The sequence below is a fragment of the Cimex lectularius genome, unplaced genomic scaffold (genome assembly GCF_000648675.2).
Source record: "Cimex lectularius strain Harlan isolate CLEC.00 unplaced genomic scaffold, Clec_2.1 scaffold106, whole genome shotgun sequence".
In the NCBI taxonomy this organism is placed as follows: domain Eukaryota; kingdom Metazoa; phylum Arthropoda; class Insecta; order Hemiptera; family Cimicidae; genus Cimex; species Cimex lectularius.
Window position 1 is genome coordinate 11,625 of NW_019392769.1, and position 21,628 is coordinate 33,252.

At 32.2% G+C, this 21,628-nt stretch overlaps 1 protein-coding gene and 1 long non-coding RNA gene across 2 annotated transcripts; one reads left to right on the top strand and one right to left on the bottom strand.

Annotated features, from left to right (window-relative positions):
• Positions 1 to 1,291: 1,291 nt before the first annotated feature.
• LOC112127149 lies at positions 1,292 to 12,616 on the bottom strand. Its single transcript, XR_002910417.1, has 2 exons — positions 12,388 to 12,616; positions 1,292 to 1,373 (listed from the first exon to the last, which is right to left on the bottom strand). It is a non-coding gene; the product is annotated as an uncharacterized LOC112127149 (long non-coding RNA).
• Positions 12,617 to 15,461: 2,845 nt separating this feature from the next.
• LOC106673361 lies at positions 15,462 to 21,157 on the top strand. The gene is made up of 4 exons (XM_014405453.1): positions 15,462 to 15,832; positions 19,602 to 19,812; positions 19,912 to 20,078; positions 20,158 to 21,157. The coding sequence occupies exons 2-4, from the start codon at positions 19,611 to 19,613 to the stop codon at positions 21,064 to 21,066; spliced, it is 1,278 nt and encodes a 425-aa protein (XP_014260939.1). The 5' UTR covers positions 15,462 to 15,832; positions 19,602 to 19,610; the 3' UTR covers positions 21,067 to 21,157.
• Positions 21,158 to 21,628: the final 471 nt, after the last annotated feature.

The following is a 21,628-nucleotide window of genomic DNA, read 5'->3' on the forward strand; positions in this document are numbered from 1 at the left end:
ATAACCTGAAGAAGATCGCCTATGACCAAATTGTAAATAGATTTTTATTGCAATTATTTGGCACTTTAAAAAACTCTAACGTGCAATGTAATCCTCACTAAAATAAACAACCTTATTTCACGGAATCAGTGTTGCCTACAGTGTTACCCAAATTTGGGATAGAGGGAAAAACGTGTCCACTTTGAATATACGTATCTCAGTTTTTCGAAGTGAGTTAATTTTTTTAAATTCAAAATAATAACTATAAAAGCCGATTTTTTTAAATGAGAAACACCACGCTTGTTCATATCATACGATCCACGTTACTGTATTTTTTATAAATAAATGTTGTTAAAAAAACGCGCTTCGAAAACGTAAACGCACTAAACTAAGTAACCTCATTATCTGCAATCAGTGTTTCCCACAGTGTTACCAAAACATGGGAAGAAAAGAAAATCAGTGGCTTCTGGTTTTGCAATTAATTATTAAGTCAATTTTTTAATGAACTAATTTTACAAACAGCAAGGTCAAAAAAGTTTTTTATTAAAATATTTACTTAACATTTTTGCTCTCAAACTAAGTCTAGAGAAAAATTATTAACGAACTATTTAATTCTAAATCCAAAAAAAGTACCATTTGTCTGTTTTAGCTCTGGATAAAATGAAACGTACATATTAGAATGATGAATTATATTGGATTACTATATATAGAATTATTGATGAATCTCACAACAGATAGCAAATAATAAGAATCAAATTCAATTCATAAAAATAGTCCAGTATAAAACAGGTAGAAAGGACCTGATCTGGCTTCACTAGGAGTGAAATATAATCAATTTTTGTAGATAATTTTTTTTTTTTGAAGAACCTAATAAAGTTTTAGATGAAAAAATTCCGTTTACTAAGAAGAAAGAATTGAATTTAGTAAAATTTACTTTCGAAAAAGAAAAAACATTCTTTTCTTTAGAAGTGAGGATTTTTCTCTTCACCCTCAAGTCTAATGGTCATAGTGCACGAACTTGTATCGATCAGGGCCTGTGACTTAGTGTACTTTAACATACTTTTACTCATGATAAATCATCGTCAGTCTAAACTCTTATAAAAAAACAAACAGTCGATCCTATTTTTAAAAAACGGCTTTTATTTCAATTACAATTCAATTACAAACTGAACATTCAACGTCGTTACGCTTCTCTCAAACATTCTTTGAAGAAAATTAAAATAAAAGGGAATAATACAAATATAACAGCAATCCGAGATTGAAAATGTTTGAAATTTGAGACAAAAAGAAAGTCGAAATTACCTCCGTTTTGCTTCATTAGTTTTGACACTCGATTTCAGAACGATTCAAAGACTTTTCAGGAATGTCATTGTCTTCGTTTTCAACTCCCACACCTACAACATATACAAAATGATAAATTAAATTAATAAATTGTAGGTTTTTAAATAAACTTAAAGTATAGCATTGGTTAAAGTAATAAATATTGGTATAAATTAAAATAAAATAAAAGAAAGACGAAGGTATAAATAAAACACATTTTATAGCCTGATCATGTTTATTTAATACAATCATATTGAGGAAAAATAGAATTTTTACAATTAAATTTATAAAACAAGGTACTCTGGAAGAGCTTTTCTTAATCAAAATATTTCGTAATTTTAAATTTAATTTTGAACAATTTACAAACGAAATGCATGCATATTCAACTGCCTCGCCACTGGCTGGTTTTGGATTAAATGGAAACATTTAGACCTTGATTTCTAAAACACCCATAAAACGATAGCCAAGTCAAAATGTAAAGTATGTGTAATAAAAAAACAGTATTGTATCTATGACGTAATAATAAGTGTATGTAAGCTATAATTCGGTTTAAAAAACCTTTTGAATGTTGGATTTTAAAATATTTTTTCTGGCAATAACTTTTATACTGTGAAGTAACTTGGAGTATAAATGTATGACGCAAGAATATATGATGATGTTAACAGATGATTTGCATTAATTGAAATTATAATTAAGAAGTTAAGATTAATTTTCTATAGAGTATGTTTTTATAGATATAGGTATAAATAAGGTTCAGTATTCTGGTTGTCCCGCGAACTTACGTCAATACTTCACGAGTGTCCTTCAAAAATTGGGTACATATACGTAAAAAACCGTTGTAAATGTCCAACACATTGTACGGACTTACATGCAAACCATAAATAACTTAGGTAGTTTTTTTAATTTATCAAAATTGTCAATTTAATCGGGCCTCGGAAACTCCGGCGCAGAATATGAATTTCCTCTGAAAAGCAATCGGCGAAACTTTTTTTCGTTTTTACTCGTTCTACCGTTACCAAGGCCAAACGCTAGACTTCTTTCAGACTTAATGATTTAAGCCGAGCTGCGGGCTTAATTCAAAACTGATTTCACGTGGGATTCGTACCGACAAACAAAAAAGAATCTGATTTTTCAAGTGTGTTTACAATTTTTTTGCTTAATGGCACACTACCTTATCACCACTGTCCTAATTTGCGAGATAAGATATTTGGGGCATTGATGGGCCCTTCAAAAGCTCACCTTTAAAAAAAATGCGCTCAATTTCCGTTAAAAAATCGCCCGAATCGCTAAAGGCTTAACTTCAAGCTCACAATTACGCTAATCAAGTCCTTTGTTCAACATAGAAAAGTCCATTGGATTCTTTCTGCTCTGAACATCGTTACAAATAGATACATAGAATTTCTTTTCTTTCTCTTCCTTCGTTTTTAATTTATTTTTATATCCAGGGTTAATTGTAAAATGTTGCACTCATAATAAAACCTTAAAATCGTCAAGAAAGACGAGATTTATCGATTGTTTAACGCCTATGTATTTCCATTGCCCAGGCTAAGTGCTAAAATCATATCAAAAGTAAAATTAGGCCTAACTGAGTAGACATTAAATAAAAAACATACATGAAATGTTTTAATAGACTTCCAAAATAATAATAACTTTCAATGTACGGATATAGAAAATAATATGTCAGAGTATGCGATGAAATATCTTTTCTCAGCAATAATGTTTTTAATCCTTGATTTATTCAATATCAATGACTAATTAACCTTCAAAAATATTAATGACGCAATTTTTAAAAAAGTACAAGAATTACAGTAAGACAAACCACTTTCTTTAGTATATATTATTTTGTATTACCCTTTAAAAATAATTATATTAAATATGTTTTTATAGTAATGTATACACTCAATGATTTTTTATTTAAATTAAAAAATTTAATAAAAAATTTAAATTTATTACCTGATTTTTCTGTTAATCGTAACGCTTTTAGAGCAATACTAGGTAAAAAAAATTGTTAATTAAATTTTAATCTATCACTACATAGACATGATTTTTAAAAAAATAATACGAGTGTTCGCTTTTTTATTTTTGAATGTATCTTATTAAATCATAACTATTAATTATATATAGACGTACATAGACGATAATATTTATAGATATAGGTATATATAAGGTACAATATACAGGGTGTCCCGCGAACAGACTTCAATACGTCGGAGGGCGATTGTAAATGTCAAATGGGACTAATTTTCCCATTGTCCATTGTCGGATTATCAATTATATTTGAGAACACATTTCTTGTTACTTCAACCTTTAACAACTTTTTCCCATAAAGCCCTATAAAATATTTTTCCTACGCTAAGTTTTATTACATCAGTGGAAAGAGCATTAAAAACTACTAATGCGCTGTAAGACTAACGACTATAAAATTCATTAGTTTTTCTTTTCCAAAAAAAAGTAAGTAAAGTACAAAAAGTTTTTGTCCAAAGTTTAAGTAAATGTTTCTTTCCTCTGTAAATACAACAGTGTCCTGTACAGCGCTTACAGAAAAATTACCCCTAGATCTTTAAAAACACATACTTACTTTCTCAATGGTAAGTTTTCACTAGTGTAAAATTCAATTCAATTAATTAATGTTTTGGTTGAGATAAAAAAAGTCAGTCTCACAAGCGGGATTCGAACCCACGACCTTCGGCTAAATAGCTGCTCTACCACTTGGGCTGTCGTGACTTCGTTCCATTCGGACACTAACTTCCCATCTCAACCTACCTTTTGAATTTTCCTTCCTTTTTGCCATTTTTCAATTCCTTCCTTTTTTTATCTCAACCAAAATTTTAATTAATTGAAAAGAATTTATTTGGCCAAGCGGACCACGAAACCTAATTAAATGTAAAAGTAATGTTGAATTGTAAAAAAATTTTGTTTAACAAATGGTTTAAAAAACGTATTATTATGTCGAATCATCGATTACAAAATAATGAAAATTATACAGAGTAAATTAAAAAGTCTCTTTGGTACAAAATTGAAAATAAAAAAGTCCTAAAAAAATTATTTCCAAAAAAATAGCCTAAATTTTTATAAGTTTCCAATGTGTAGAAGTCAATCGGGTTAAATCTTAGCTTGTTGATTTTTCTGATGATCAATTTTGTACCAAAGAGTAATTTCTCTTTATTTTATAATATTTCATTATTTACTAATAGAAGTTTCAACAACTTAATCTCTTTTTTAAACTATTTGTGACAGAAAATCAAACTTTTAGCAACTAAACGTTAATTTTATTCTGGTTATAACTGACCTATGGTAAATAAAGTATATGTGTTTAAAGGACATTAGTGGGGATGACTTTTCTGTAAGCGCCTTATCTGTCAGTATTTTCAGAACCAAAAAATCTTGCTTAAACTTTAAACGAGAACTTCGAAAAATTGTCATAATTTATGTTCTAACTAACTTGGTACTTTGTTTGCTTAATGTTGCAGTAAAAATATCAATCTTATAGAATTTTTAATGCCTTTCTAAGCTTATGTAATCAAATTTACAGTAGGATTAACTTCTTCAATTCACTAGTTTCGTGGTCCGCTTGACCAATTAATATATTACAATTAATAAGTAGGATTAACATTTTATGACATACCGAGGCTTTATAGGAAAAAGTTGTGATAGTTTAAAGTAACTCGAAAAGTGAAATAAATCAGATAGAAATGAGAGATACGGACTATGGACAATAGGACAATTTTGTCCGATTTGACATGTAGAATAACAATGTGTACGTAATGTAAATAAATAATATATTATAATATAAAGTCTATTCTCTTATGTCTGAAGCCACAAGAAATGAGCTTTCAAAAAAGGGTTAATTTTCACATCCGATATTGTCTTGGATGACCTCCTTGGTCCAGTTTTTAGACGGAGACAAATTTAAGCGAAAATTAAAGGAAAAGCGATATATTTCACTTATAGACTCCCCTACGACTGTCTGTCTGCCCCTTCTTTAACCGCGCGACGGCCTTTAGATTAAGACAGATGGCACAGTTTATTTTATTAACATCGTGTCTCTCTCATCGACTGGATGAGCCCACATGCTACTTGAAATTACAGTAAAAAAGCTTACAAGCTTACAAATATTCTAAAATGAAGACCAGCTACGTGCCCAGTTGTTTATTTTAAAAATGTGAAATAAAAACTCAAACTTCATCGCCGACGGTTTATTTCAAAAATTAGCCCAGCTGAAAAAATTAAATTCGACAAATGAATTCATTTTTCATTTTAACGATAGTCTCGCCAGCCAGGAAAAAAATGAACGGATGTAACTTAGCATACTATTAATAAATATGGGCTCACAAACGGTTTTTGTCAGTACACCGACTTCTGAAGGACACGATATCACAAACCACCGGACGTCTCGACTGACAATGACTTACCCTAGTTTTACATCGTTCAAATTAAATAGTTTTATTGTTTCCACCTTGAAGAATTATTGTTAAGGCAAGTATCAAGATAAAAAAATCGAAATTTTATTGCTTAATAAACCATTATCTGTTTTGTTTCCTTGCCTTTTTTAAAAAATAAACACCTTATCTTTATGAAAAAAAAGAATACTACTTGTTACCATATTTTTACATCGTTTAAATTTGATAGTTTTATTGTTACCACTTTGGAGGATTATAGTTAAGACAAGTATCACGATCAAAGAAAAATTATTAGAAATTTTATTGCTTAATAAACCATTATCTGTTTTGTTTCCTTGTCATTTTTAAAAAATAAACACTTTATCTTTATGTAAAAAGACTGCTACTTGTTACCATATCTTTACATCGTTTAAATTAAATAGTTTTATTGTTTCCACCTTGAAGAATTATTGTTAAGGCAAGTATCAGAATCAGGAAAAATTATTAGAAATTTTATTGCTTAATAAACCATTATCTGCTTTGTTTCCTTGCCTTTTTTAAAAATAAACACCTTAAATTTATAAAAAAAAAGCCTGCTATTTATTACCCTATTTTGTGTTTAAATTAAATAGTTTTATTGTTTCCAACTTGGAGGATTATAATTAAGGCAAGTATCACGATTAAAGAAAAATTATTAAAAATTTTATTGCTTAATAAACCATTATCTGTTTTGTTTCCTTGCCTTTTTAAAAAAAATAAACACCTTATCTTTATGTAAAAAGCCTGCTACTTGTTACCATATTTTTACATCGTTTAAATTAAATAGTTTTATTGTTTCCCCTTGAAGAATTATTGTTAAGGCAAGTATCAGAATCAAAGAAAAATTATTAGAAATTTTATTGCTTAATAAACCATTATCTTTTTGTTTCCTTACCTTTTTTAAAAATAAACACCTTAAATTTATGAAAAAAGCCTGCTATTTGTTACCCTATTTTGTGTTTAAATTAAATAGTTTTATTGTTTCCAACTTGGAGGATTATAATTAAGGCAAGTATCACGATTAAAGAAAAATTATTACAAATTTTATTGCTTAATAAACCATTATCGGTTTTGTTTCCTTGTCTTTTTTAAAAAATAAACACCTTTTCTTTATGTAAAAAGCCTGCTACTTGTTACTGTTACTGCATGGCGAATAAGGTTTTATTTTATGTTTTTTTCGTATGCCACTATACATTGATAACATTGTATTCTCTAGGAATACATTCATATATTGACAATTATTTCAAAACAAGTTCGCAAGCTAAAGAATCAATTTGAATAATGAATGCAGACTTCAAGAAATTTACATAGCTTTGGTATTTTTTGTAGTGTGGCTATGATAAAAGATTCTTCAATGTTTTTATATATTGCACGCATAAATTTTAATCATATTTTTTTAAATCAATACACTTTGATTGCAGTGGTCTGAAGGCTTCGAATTAAAAAAAAAGGGCATTAGACTCGAGCTTAATTATTTTCAACATGCCAAGAGCGATGGCTGTTACTGAATTGCTGCGAACACTCGGAAATTACATGCAGCCAGTAGTGTAATCATACAAGCTTGGTTACATAATTTTCCAGAGGTGAGAGCGGCCTCACGAACCTTTTGGGGATAAATCAACCCGGGGTCGGGTTTCCACAGTTTGAGATATTTGGTTGTAGTTCTCCATTTCTGCAATTAACGAGATCAAAAGGATCAGAAGTTAAATCATAAACATCTTTACATACCCAAGATTGTGCTTACAAACAAAAATGAGCTAAATATAGCGCCAGATTTAGTTTAAATCAGAGAAGGGAAAAATAAGTTCTTGTTAAACTTGTTCTTTTTCCTAGGTTATTAAAGGTTGTAAACTAGTAATTTATGTTTGTAAACAAACTGCTTTTGCGGTAGGGAAATAATATAGGCCTCCCTGCCTAATTGAGATCGGCCTTGAACTAGGATTCATAGTTAGTTATAATAGTTCATTAAAACTAGTCAGGATTGCTCAACACAATTACTGATCTGAGGTGGAGCTTGCTCTCATCGTTTTTGCGCCGAAGATTCTGACAAATTAGTCTTGTTTTATTTCTAGTGAATAATAATTTATGTTTCTATTAAATTTGGTTCATTTTCTTATCAACGAGAAAATCTTTTGACTGTATAAGTCGGTTTGATCATTACTCATCATCTGGCTTTGGCTTTGTTTACAATTATAATTTTGGCCCTTTTTGATGTTGGCAGTGATACACTTGACATGATTGATAAAAGTATTAATTTAATATTTAAAAAAACATGAATCATCATATAAGCAAATACTGCATTATGTGTGGTGTTTAGTGACGGTTAGCCAATGATTATTTGGAGATCGTGAGGTTCGGTCTGGTGTGGTGTACGTTTTAGAAAGACATTTTTTTTTATCATGCCAACGTTTCGATCTTTATTGAGATCATCTTCAGGGCCTGTGATTTATAAACATTGTTTGAATTTTACAAATACATGTAGGATGTGTTAAAAGATTATGAATTTATACAATGCTAGAAAATTTTAGATTAAAAAAATGAATTTATAAATGCTAGAAAAGTTTAGATTAAAAAAATGAATTTATACAATGCTAGAAAATTTTAGATTCAATCAAAATATTCGTACTCAATCAAAGTGTTTGTTTTCCGTGTACAAGTGAGTACGAATACTTTGATTGAATCTAAAATTTTCCAGCATTGTATAAATTCATTTTTTTAATCTAAAATTTTCTAGCACTGTATAAATTCATTTTTTTTAATCTAAAATTTTCTAGCACTGTATAAATTCATTTTTTTAATTTAAACTTTTCTAGCATTGTATAAATTCGTTTTTTTTTTTAATCTAAATTTTCTAGCATTGTATAAATTCATAATTTTTTCCACATGCTACATGTATTTGTAAAATTCAAACAATGTTTATAAATCACAGGCCCTGAAGATGATCTCAATAAAGATCGAAACGTTGGCATGATAAAAAAAAATGTCTTTCTAAAACCTACGCCACACCAGATCGCACCTCACGATCTCCAAAAACTGTATTATGTTAAAATACTTAACTTGTTCCTGCATTTACTTCTTGCAGCTTTTATATATATTTTTTTATTATCATTGTCGAGTTCTGTTTTTAAATGCTCTTAATTTCATAGTGAATTTAAGTTTAAGTAAATTTTGATACATACTCATATCAACGAGAAAAGTTTCAATGATTTTTTTACAGTATAAATCGGTTTGATCTTTACTCATCATCTGGCTTTGTCCCTATTTATAATTATACTTCTGGCCCTTTCCAATGTTAGCAGATTTAAAATTGTAATGCATGTCGATACATTTTGTAATTTATTAATAAAAACACAATATATTATATAAAAATACTGCATTATTGGAAATCTACGTAACTTGTTTCTTCACTCACTTCTTACGTACTGTTTTTGTTATTTTTGTATTTTATTATTATTGAGTTAGGTTTATAAATGCTCTTAAATTCAGAGATAATTTAAGTTTAATTAAACTTTATAAATACTCTCACTTTCATAGCACGATTTAACTGAATCAAACTTTCGTAATTTTATTAGGAAAATTCCTATGATTGATAATAAATCACGGTACAAACGGTTTCATCATTATTCATCTCCTGTCTGTTTAAATTCACACTTTTGGCCCTTTTTAATGTTAGCATACGTAAAACTGCAATGTACATTGACAGAATTATTAATTTAATAATAAAAATGCATAGTGTTAAAAAATAACACGTTATTTTAAATCCACTTACCTTCCTCCTTAATTCATTTCCTACGGAAAGTTTATGTTACTTTTTATTATTATTATGATCCAGTTGGATTTATAAATATTTTACTTTCATCAACAATCTCAATTACATCTAACTTTGGTAGTTATTTTTAATTGTGTATAAGTCAGTTTGATTGTTATCTGGCTTTCTCCTCGTTGTTTATAATTATACTTTTGTCCCTTAGTCTTTTTTGATGTAAAAATTGAAATTCATATTGTTACCTTAATTAAAATTTATAATTTCATTTAAAAAACATAATTCATGATTTTAAAGATTTAAAATTTACTGCATTACTTAAAATCTATTTACTCGTTCCTCTGTGAAGTTTTGATTAAACCGAATTTTTTTCACAATTGGAAAGTTTTGACGTTCGTAAAAAATGTCAACTTTAACTACAGTTTTTGTTATTTTATTAGTACTTTTATTATCGGGTTGTGTTTTTAAATATTCAGAGTTAATTCTTGTTTAATTAAATTTGAGTACAATTTTCTTATCATGAGAAAAGTTTCAATGATAGTTAATTGACGGTGTATGTCAATTAACCATCCATAATCTTAATTTGTCTTTGTGATTTGTACTTATACGTTAGATGCTTTCTGGCAGTAGCAAATTGATTGTATAAAAATTCATAATGATAGAGTTTGCAATTTATTCAAAAATAACATAAATAGTAAAAAATTTCAGATGTATTTCACTTGTTACTACACAAATTTCCTACTAACAGTTCTTTTTTTTTATAAGGTCGAGTTGAATAGTTAAATTCATTACATTTACTTTGAGAGTTATTTCAAGTTTAATTATTGCAAAAGAGATTAGTATTGTAAATATAATGAATAAAGTTGACATGGTATGTGAAACAGGTATATTCTCTGAAGTTTTGATTAGACCGAATTTTTTCACAATTTGAAACTTTTTAAGTTCGTAAAAAAATAAAAACATACAAATATTTATAACACGCAAGCGATCATTAAGGAGGGATACGATCATCCTGTGAATTTCAAGGAGTTTCGTTTTGCCACTAAACTTCAGCAGCGGAATCGATACAGTACCCAACATTTAATTTTTTTTCAATTCTTGGCAAATATTTATTGACAATTTATTGTTGAAAGATTTTATTAGTTTAAACAAGCTTTGGGCCTGGATGTATTCTAGAAGGGGATTAAGAAAAAACATTGCACCCTAGAAACATAGTTTTATAAGAACTATGGATTATTTTTTGGCTTTCATTTGTACATTTAGATGAATTTTGAACAAAATGACAATTTTATTTATAAAATAATAGCTTTTCCGCAAGAATGTGACGGCTGTTTTAAAATCAGAAGATAATGCAAGATTGTTTTTATTTTTTAATATATTTATAATTGAAATTTGGAAATTTCCAATTTGTATACATTGAAATATAGAGACATGCGTACAATAGTAATTGAAATTTTCACAATTTTCAAGTTTTTAATCATTTATGGTGTACCCTGTAAAAGTTTAATATATTGAAGTTAACAGTGGAAAGTGTGGGATGACACTTTTACAAATCGAAAATTTAAATTGCGACAAATTGTCCTATGATCGGTTCACGGTTTTTGAAACCCTAAGAAGCGAAATTGGGCTCGTTTAAAAAAAAATAGGCCTAAAATGTAAAAGAACAAAAAAAGAAACGAACGGAAGTCGACCGGTGTCGAGGAGTGGGTATCTAGGGCAGTCGGCCTCTTGCTTCACTTTTCACGCGAGTCCCCTCTCACTTTTCAAAACTGGCCTTTTCGGCCCAAACTCGAAAAAAATAGTCAAATTTATATATTCCAACTGCGCGTCGCCGGCATCGTACCCGTTCGAGTCCTGTGCGAGATTCCGTCTAATCGAGTGTCATACATGTCGCCCGGCGGGACAGGCTTGTTATCGAATTAATACCCCGTCCGGGGTGCACAATAAAAAAAAAACTACCACTTGGTCAATTGTTGGAAATGAAAATTTTAAAATAAATTGACTTGAAAAGAAAAAGGAATAACAAATTAATTATATAATTGAGTTTTAGATTTAGTCCAAATACATGCTCAAAAAAGTAAATAAACCTGTTTTGATACTATAAAAAAATTCATATAAAAGCAATTGTATTTTCACAAAAGTAATAATTATAAATCTGACCAAAATTTAAGAAAATTTAAATATAATCGCTAATTGTAAAAGACGTCTGTCCAAAAGGACCACTTTAAAGAAGAATAATCTACCATATTAAACTCACAATAGAAACAAAAAAAAATTAAATCAAAATCAGTCATAAAAGCGTTATTGACAAAACAAATCGACTATCCTAAAATATTCAAAGTTCACACCTTATAATTAAATAACAAAAGAGCTTTACACAACCAACGCTTTATTTTCCCAACTAACTGACATTTTGTTTTAATCTATTTATTTATTCAATAGTGAATACACCCATCATGGATGAGATGATATATTTTTATCAAAATTGTAATGCTCAGGTCGAAAATTCAGTTAAGTATTAAGTACTCGTTTTTTCTTTTGTAAGGAAAAAATGTTTAATATTTGCTTGTCATATTCCAAAATGTCAAAACTTTCTCCTTTTGCACGTATTGTGTTTTAATAATAAAATTATACAGACAAATCGCTATACCTTATCCTTCGTCCGGTTTCATCAATATGAAAATCCGAATGGTCTAATAGGAAAGTATAGTCCAATTAAAATTTTATCTTTCCGGATATCTTATCTTTTTTTTCGTCGTTGAACGAAAGTGTATAAGAAAGAATCCCGTTGTGACCCCTAACAACATACGTGTCATGTTAAGTGTCATTCGACAATTTACTTTCCTTTTGCTGTTTTATGTTTAAAAAAAAATTTATACTTGTGTTTTAAGATTTGTTGCAACTCACCTATAAAGTGTTGTGCCTTTGGCTACTGCTGAAATTTTCTAAAAAGAAATTGACGACAGGCTGTTTAACGCGCGGAATCGGAACCGGCCGCCACTAGACTAGCACCTGAATGAATTTGAACGGGTTTCGGCTGTAAAAGGCCATTCCCGCTGGAGTGAACGCAGTACATCTGAAGAACACTTTCACTCTGAACCGGAACGAGTCTTACACTCTACTATTCCCAGACCATTCTCCCCACCGCTGTTAAATCCCAGACGGTGATCGTGCTGCGACCTGACGAACTCTGGCATCAACTAGGGCCAAACCATCAATCAAGTCCCGCCAAGTCTTCCTTGGTTGATGGATCAACGCCGTATAAGTCGGTGACGGTGTGCGACGAAGAAACTTCAAAAAATTGATCCTGGATGATCAACTCCTCCATCAAACTTAGATGAGATATACGGTCTTTCAAGCTCTATAGTAATAATGGCCCACACTCATAAGCATAAAGCCTAAAACAATATTACTCATGAACATCAATCTTTCTCGCCTTGGTACCGGGTGCGTTACAAAAACCGTATCGATCCCACAGTAATTTCCACTTGAAAGCCTCTGCAAGATCCTGCCGCATAGTTCCCGATCACAATACACACATATGTGCGCTCTATGCTGCCGACGGTCAAAGACGACGGTCATCTGCTTTGCCATATTCACTCATTGATATATATGTCATATTGTCAATAGTGTCCTTTTATAAAATATGTGTTGTATATAATAATACCACCTGAGTGATTCTCCTCTTTGAATAACAATTACAATATTAATTTATGCTTGTTTTCATGATTGAGCACATTTTTAAACTTCTGTTTCTCTCCTTGGTTTTAACTGTGGTTGAACGTGTTGGTTAAGTCCAGCAAATGTCCGCGGGTGTTGTCCGTCTGTACAGCACATTATTTTCAGGAAATCAGGAGGGAAGAAAATTCGAGAAAGAAAAACGATACCGTGGTAGCATCTGGTCGTTTTATATGCCTGTAATAAAAAAATTTAGTTTATTAACGTTATAACATTCAAACTATAAAATTCCTCGTGTACTTTCATCTCTGTGATGTCTTGTTTATTTTAACGTTTTGTCCTCTACAACTAGCTATCGTTTTGATAAATTTTATTGTTTAAAGCTCAAACTTCATGCTTTCCTGAATCTTTAATTCCCATTAAATCCTAAAAAATATATACGATTCAGCAATTGTTATATAGTCACATTTCTTATTGAGACACGATCGGTTATAAATTAGCAGACCGGCAATCTTTTTTATAACTCCTTTAATAATTTTGAAAAATTTGAATAAAGTTGATCCAGGTAAAATTTGCATAAAAAAGAATGGAACGGTATCTCGCCTGGACCAGTTTATAACCCCGATGGCAAAATGACAAAACGCGTCTGACAAACTAAAGCAGCAAGCAGACCAGGATGAAATAATGATAGTTTGTAGGTAGTTTTTGTCTTAAAAGACAAAATTCCAAATTTAAAATTGTAAGTATGGTACATGGAGTTTCAAATGTCCTTAAAACGTGGCATTGGTTCATCAACTAGAAACTCGATCATTGGGATGTTCACACTCATTACTTCTTTTCTTATAACATTTATTTTTAATAAGGATTATCCTCGTTGGATCGGGATAAGTTAATCCTCCAGCCGGAGACTTTGGCAGAGCTGGCTGAAACACGAAAAGAAAAGGAAGAACGTTTTGCTCAACTTTGTAGGGGGGGCACATCTTGTTTTTCTTTGAGTGTCAAGGAGGAACATATGCCAATGTGATCATTTCTATTTCATTTTAAATAAACTTTTTCAAACGTTACTGTTTTGGTTTATTTGGGTCAGTTCACAATTTTTTAATTGAATTATTAAGTTTCAGGCATTATTCTTTGTTCATGCTCGTGAAAGACACGATTTGCTCGGTGCAAAGATCAGCGCGAAAAATTGTTACAAATTTGGATGTAAATTGGCAGTATCACAAAATGTACTATTTATACATCATAATAAAAAAAATAATGTATACAATGTTGCATATATTGGAAATATTAAACTTAAAGAATTTGAAAATATATTTTGTTTATGATTTAATGGAAGACAAAACCAGAAGATTTTTTTTAAGCTTTAGGCTTTTTTGGGTATAGTGGTGTTTAAAAAAAAATTTAATTAATTAAGGATTTTTTGTTTGAAGTTAGCTTTCTTAGCTTTAGAAGAAACAAGAACATCGAGGGGGATATCATTAACTTGGCATTTTAATATCCTTATTAAATTTTTTCTCGTCATAATATTTTGTCTTTGAAATTATGTTAAAAAATAAAATTATTAGCCATATTAAAAAATACAACCAATCTTATTTTATTGATTTATTATTTTTTAGAAACCTTTATCTTACTAGCAGATATCCTCCAATTTCCTTTTGGCTTTGGTGCTCCATTTTGATATTTTTCGGTTCGATTCCGAGGAGACTGTCACAAGCATATCTTAACACTTAAAGGTGCACTTTTCTCTATTTTTATTGAATTTTTAGAATCATTAAATAGACATTTTAGAACATTTATGTCTAAAAGATTGTACAATCAATGGGAGTTGCGGTAGAAAAAAAAATTTCAAGTTAGAAAAATCGACATATCTTTTTCCAAATGTCAAATTTTTCTCAAATTAAATGTACTTGAAATAGAACTATTTTGATAGCGACCACTGTTCGTCACACATTTTCGCAACAAACACGTATAAAATGTTATTCTCATTGATTAAATAGTTTTTGAGAAAAGTGCACAAATGCGGACGTATTTTCCCCATAAACATAGATAATTTCTACCATCTTAAACCAAATTTATGTCTGATGAGTACGGCTTTTAGAACCCCGTTTTATTACCAAAGCGTTTTGTCAGTCTTAGGGGCCCAATTACCCTAACTTTGATACAAAAAAAGGAAAAATTGAAAAACCATTTTTACAACGTGAGGGTGAGAAAAAGTCATTTGTTTGAAAAAATACAAATTTAACAAGTTATTTATAAAAGTACTACAATCAGCTGCCATTTTCTAAAATTAAGTCTAGTGCTGCCTGATTTTAAAAAATAAATAAAAATAAAGTCAACATCGATTAAATTTTTCATTGAATAATTATACATTTTGGTTATAATATTGAACCTTTTTTGTCGATCGTACTTGTGTAAAGACGAAAAGAAAAGAAGTCGCAAGTTTCTCAACTCCGTACTTCATCCACATCCCCGTGTTTACAAGTCGAACATGTTTCGAAGATGCTCAAAGATTTTAATTCATCAAAAGAACAACATAAATGTTTCATATTGTTTATTGTTTTCTTCATTTTGCCAATTCGGCACGCATATGTTTTATTTATAAATATCAGTCCATGTTTTCTCGGTGAGGCCCGGGTCGTGTCTCATTCTATTTATTTTGTGGTCGTTCAACAAGGTAAATCATACAAATACATTTAATAAAAAGAAAAAGAATATTAGTTTTTAAAGTAGGTTTCGTAGGTTTATTTTTGTAAGACAACTTTTCATAATCACTTTTCAATCGAAGACAGTATTGTATTGTATTTAGCTTTGTAACTTTCTTTTCGTTTTTTCTTTTTATGTAAAAATTATTTATAGCCTTTACATGTAAAAAATATATGCTTATATGGTTTTATTCTTCCGGCTACGACGACACTATGGCCAGCACTGCACTCGGACACTGTTAGGAAAAACTAACTCCGGCATTCAACATGAGTGATAAAGGGCGAGGAGGACTCAAGGCTAACGTCGTTTATGGATCAAAGCCTTGGTGTGGAACTTTCGGAAGCGGGATCGGATCAGTTCGTTGACAAAAGGAATGTCGAGAGTGTTGTGGATAGTGACATAGTAAGGACAATTTGTTTGAGGACTTTTGCTTGGATGCGCTGAATATTGGATGGCCTAGTGGAAGCCCACAGTCCCACTCCGTATGACCAGATTGGTCGCATGTCTTGTACAGAGTTGAGTTTTGGCAGACAAAACAGATTTTGGTTCTAAAAGTTTTCGTACTTGTTCGAGTCTTCTGTTAACATGTAGTCTCGTAAGCTTTGTATGAAGGATTCCATGTCAGTCTGCTGTCTGGTAGGTGTAGTCCTAAGTAACAGAATTGAGTGGAAGTTTGTAGCTCTTTGTTATTGATGTGCAGTGGAGGGCAAGTGTTTTTATATAATTACTTGATACATTTGTCCTCATTCAGTTTTTGTTCCCCACGTTTGATAAATTCAACGATGGAGGCTGCTTGGACAGGATTTGGGTTTGAATGCAGAATTGCGATGTCATCCGAGTAGGGTGCATTGATAGTATTGGGATGTGTAGAAAAGTCAGCAGTACAAATGATATCAGGATGGGACCAAGAATGCTCCCCTGTGAGACGCCGGCTTGTATTGATCGATATTCCTTATTGCATACATATATTTATTTTATTTTGAGGAACCAGACCTTATCAAAGCATAGGCCACGTCCAGGAACCCAAGCACTACTCTTTGTTGTCGAGAGCGGAGGAGATATTGTCAACGTATTTGAAGCTTTGCTGATTGTGGAATGATAGGGACCGAAGCCGAATTAGTGAGAAGGAATGATTCAATGTGAATCAAGGATGAATGTTAAATGTTTTAAAAGGAGTAGCAAGTTTTTTTGTCTGTAGGAGAGTTGTACTTGGGAGGTTTGGGATCTTTAGAAATGACTACTTAATACTTCCATTAGGGAGGAAAGTGAGCGGTACGTAGAATGTCATTGTATATAGTGGTTAAAAATTCTAAGGCCTCCTGATTATAGGTTCTAAGTCAATTGGGTCATGTCTAAAAGATTTTCTACTTAGGGATTTGTGAATGTAGTAATTAGCATCAGAAATCTTTCTTTTCATCTGAAAAAGTTTGAAAGGGACATGAGGAGGAAGAGGTGTACGGAGATATGAATTACTTGCTGTGCATTTATGTTTGGATGAGGATTAAAAATGGATTGCAAATAGTTTATCTTTGAGCTTCTGACTAGAATTGTAGAAAACATATTCTCACATTCCCCACATTCAACACCATAAAGATCCAAGTTACCAAAAATATTTTAGGTTTGAAAAGTTAAGTTTAACTTCTTTCAATTAATTAAGGTTCTTAGTTGAGATAAAAAAGTCAGTGTCACGAGCTGGATTCGAACCCACGATCTTCGGCTAGATACGCCGCTGCTCTACCACTTGAGCTATCGTGACCTCGGACACCAACTTCCCATCTCAACCCCACCTTTTTGAATTTTCCCTCCTTTTTGCCTTTTTTAATTAATTGGTCAAACGGACCACGAAAACTAGTGGTGTTAAGTTTAACCTTTACAAATAACTCTAAGATTAAATCAAGAAATTTCTTGCCTTTTTCACATAACTTGTTCTTTTGAGATATCTCCGAAAATTAAATTCTTATTAGAGAAAATTAAACCAAAATTATAACCTTAAACTATGTATTTTGCTATAATGTTATTTGTATTGTATTCACAATGCCGAATTGGGTGTTCTGCAAGGCAGCTTCCTTAATCTCATTCTCTATTCAGTTTACACTGCAATCTATCATTCCCGATGCAGTACTTTCACATATGAAGACTTTTTTTCAGCAAACTCAAGACACAGTAGTGCCCTTCACAAATTTCCAGGACCATCTTTCTTGTTTGGAAAATGGTTCTAGAAATGGAGAATCAGATTTCACGAAACCAAAACCCAGCAAATAACTTCACACCTCTCCTATTTACTACAACCCTTTGCCTCTCCTAGCAACCAATTTTGACAATTATTTGGGACTTAGCGACTACAAAAGACTTGGAACTCCCACATTCGACTCAAAAGAATAAAACTAAACAGAGGATATAAACTAAAATACTCTTTACAATAAATGAAAATTCACTACAGAACAAGCGCGTCATTTATAACTAATCCGAACGACTGGAATCTACAAAGAATCCAGTCAAAAATCCTTCATTGTCCAAGATCATAATCCAATCATACTAACCATACAAACCTTCAACTCACCCTCACCCCAATCCCCTAGTTCAACACCTTTCATTCCGAATCCTTTCCGACCATCCTCCTAGATGCCTAAGACGCCAGTAGCCTCACCATTTCTTTCCTAGTGAGAAAAGTGAATAGTTCTCGTGATAGGAACGTAACTAATCGGTTACTTCTCCTCTCTTGTAAACTAAAATTCAATAAAAACAAGACACTTGCTTGTAGCGCTCTAGCGCTGTTTTAACTTAATAATTATATATTCTTTTTAGGTAAGGTCTTGGTTGAGATAAAAAGTGACGAGCAGGATTCGAACCCATGACCTTCGGCTAAATACGCCGCTTCTCTACCACTTGAGCTATCGTGACTTCGAACCTCTCAGACACTACAACTCTCCATCACAACATATATCCGTTCGAATTTTCCCACTTTTTGCCAGTGGCCACTTCATAAGTTGCTGAGTATTTTGAATCCTAACTACACGACGTTTGAAAACGGCAAAAAGAGGGAAAATTCGAATAGTTGTAGGTTGTGATGTGATCGAAGAGTTGGTGTCCGAGAGGATCTAAGTCACGATAGCTCAAGTGGTATAGCAGCGGTGTATTTAGCCGAAGGTCGTGGGTTCGAATCCTGCTCGTGACTCTGGCTTTTTTATCTCAACCAAGACCTTACATAAAAAAAATAATTAATTGAAAGAAGTAACTTGGTCCATTGACCATTAAAATATAAATGGATTAATAATTAAAGTATGTGACAAATACTAAATTGTGTCTGACTCATAATATTTAATGAGAATCAGTTAAGAGAGGTATGACGAATAAAAGTAATAACAGAACATTTAATTTAATTTCCGTATTAAAAATTCAAATTAATATATAAATATTTTGCAAACTTGGCAAACTAGGCTTTTCCAAATTTCTCGCCTTGCTTAAAACCGTGACGGATTTTTGAAGATGGCAAAAAACAGAAACAATTTGACACACCAAAACTTGAAGATTGGCAGTCCAAAATTATCAAGACGATCAAACTAGTAATCTCACAATTGACAAAAAAGAAATGTTTACCTCTTTCTGAACTTCTAATGTATACGATCAAACTTACGTTGACTACTTAGTCAAAATACGTATTCGCACACATGACAACATTTGACCAATTAACTTAGTTTCATCAAATTTATTGTTAATTATTTGTTCCATTTTGTCCTCAGGAGTGCACGATGTCCTCGGGTGATTCCCAGGAAGAGGACCTTCAAAAGTCATACGTACGGGCTGATAGAGCAGGCAACAGCAAGAATAAGGGCAACCTTGATGACCTGCACGACGGCTACTTCGAAGAGAGCACCTCTTCTGAAGATGATGAGATCGATTTCAAAGCAGAACCTCTCGATTTCTCATCATCGGAGAGCGATGATGACAAAAGTAATTATTTGAGTTACTAGAGTTGGTCCACCAACAAGACAATTTGACTAAACTTGTCTTGTGTCTTTAGCGTTTTTAATGATTGAATTTTCGTTTTAGATTCTGACATTGAGTTAAAAACGAGTGATGAAGAACAGCTTTTAAACTTGTACGACAAGAAATTAAGGGATAAAATGTCGACGAAAAAATCTAGCAAAGGTGAAGGGGACGGCCAAGAAATTATGACATCACGTATAGCAGAATTCATGAAAAAAATGAAATCTGAAGTGTGTTCCCTGTAGTTTTTGATATAATTTTAAAATGTTATTTTAGTGAGTAAGCGGTTGTAAACTTTTTGTTTTGTAGACGAAGGATAGATCGCGTGATAAAAAGAGTTTTGTAGAGGACACCACAAAACCTCGAAAGAGTAAGGCAAGTTCAAAAAAGTTGGTCAGTAAGGAACAAACGAAGCCAACGAAAACGCAACCAGTCAAAACCAAATACGACACATCGGACAGCGGTTCAGAAACTGGTTCAGATTCGGATTTCGACGCCCTCGCCGATACCATGGCGAATATGACCCCAGTGTCGTCTGTCAAAAAACCGGCCAAAATCAGGCTCGACAAAGGCAAAGGTGGAAAAGAAGTGATTGGTAAAGACGTCGACATAAGGAAGAAGATTGCCGAGATGAAAAAGATTGTCGGGGGTCCCAAAACGCCAGATCACATCGACGAACAACTCCTCAAAGCGAAGCAGAGAGTTACGGATTGGATGAGAGAAGAAGACGCCAAATCCGCGGCTTTGAAAGAAAGATTCAGCGCCAGCAGGAAGTTCCCTGTAGACACTCTGATGAAAGAAATTTCCGGCAGGAAACCTGTCAAAACTCCAAAAGCTGGAAACACGGCCAAGCTTTTCGACGCTCGGAACCCACTTCCGCCGGTTAAGACGAAAAAACCACTGGGAGGCCCCATTAAAAATATAATGAAAAAAGAAGACGTTTTGCAGATTCTTCGCGATGTCGATTCTTCGATTCCAGCAAAGTCAAAAGCTCAGAGGGTCGGTTTGGAAAAGTCGACCGACGCTCTGAGGAAGAACATGGTCCCAACGAAGTTGACCAGCGGCTTGCCCGCCAGGTTGCTACCATCCAAAAGCGACTCCAACAAAATCTCGGCCAAAATGGAACCGACTCAATATTCAATGCGAAACACGCCAAAATTGGCGGATAAGAAGTCAAGCCTGAAGAAATCCTCAGTTAAACGAACGGGTGCCAGCTGAATAATACTAACATGAGACGACCTGAACAACTTATTCGAAAAACCATTTAACGACTTTTATTTAGAATATACTCAAAACTGTTATCCATAAATATTTTAAGTTATTTATTTAAAATGAGTCTAACCTAAAGTTTCAAATTTTGGGGTGGTGGTTCAGGCGTTGACATGGCGCTCATCATTGTAAGGTAAAAGTCCCGGGTTGGAATCCAGCAGCCCTGTATTCGAATCTGGAGTGTCTATTTTGGCGTCCTGTGTTCTGTTTTGTCTGTGAGCGATGGATCTCCCTGGATAGATTAGATCAACTAATATGGTCTATAAGGATAAAATTAAAGGTTCACTCAAGCGGCCATAATTGACCATATAATTTCAATTAATTATTATTTTTCTCTAAGGTATTGGTTGAGATGTAAAAGCTAGTGTCACGAGCGGGATTCGGTTAGCCGAAGGTCGTGGGTTCGAATCCCGCTCGTGACACTAGCTTTTTCATCTCAACCAAGATCTTAGATAAAAAGAATAATTATTTGAGATGATAATAATTATTTGGAGATCGTGAGATGCGGTCT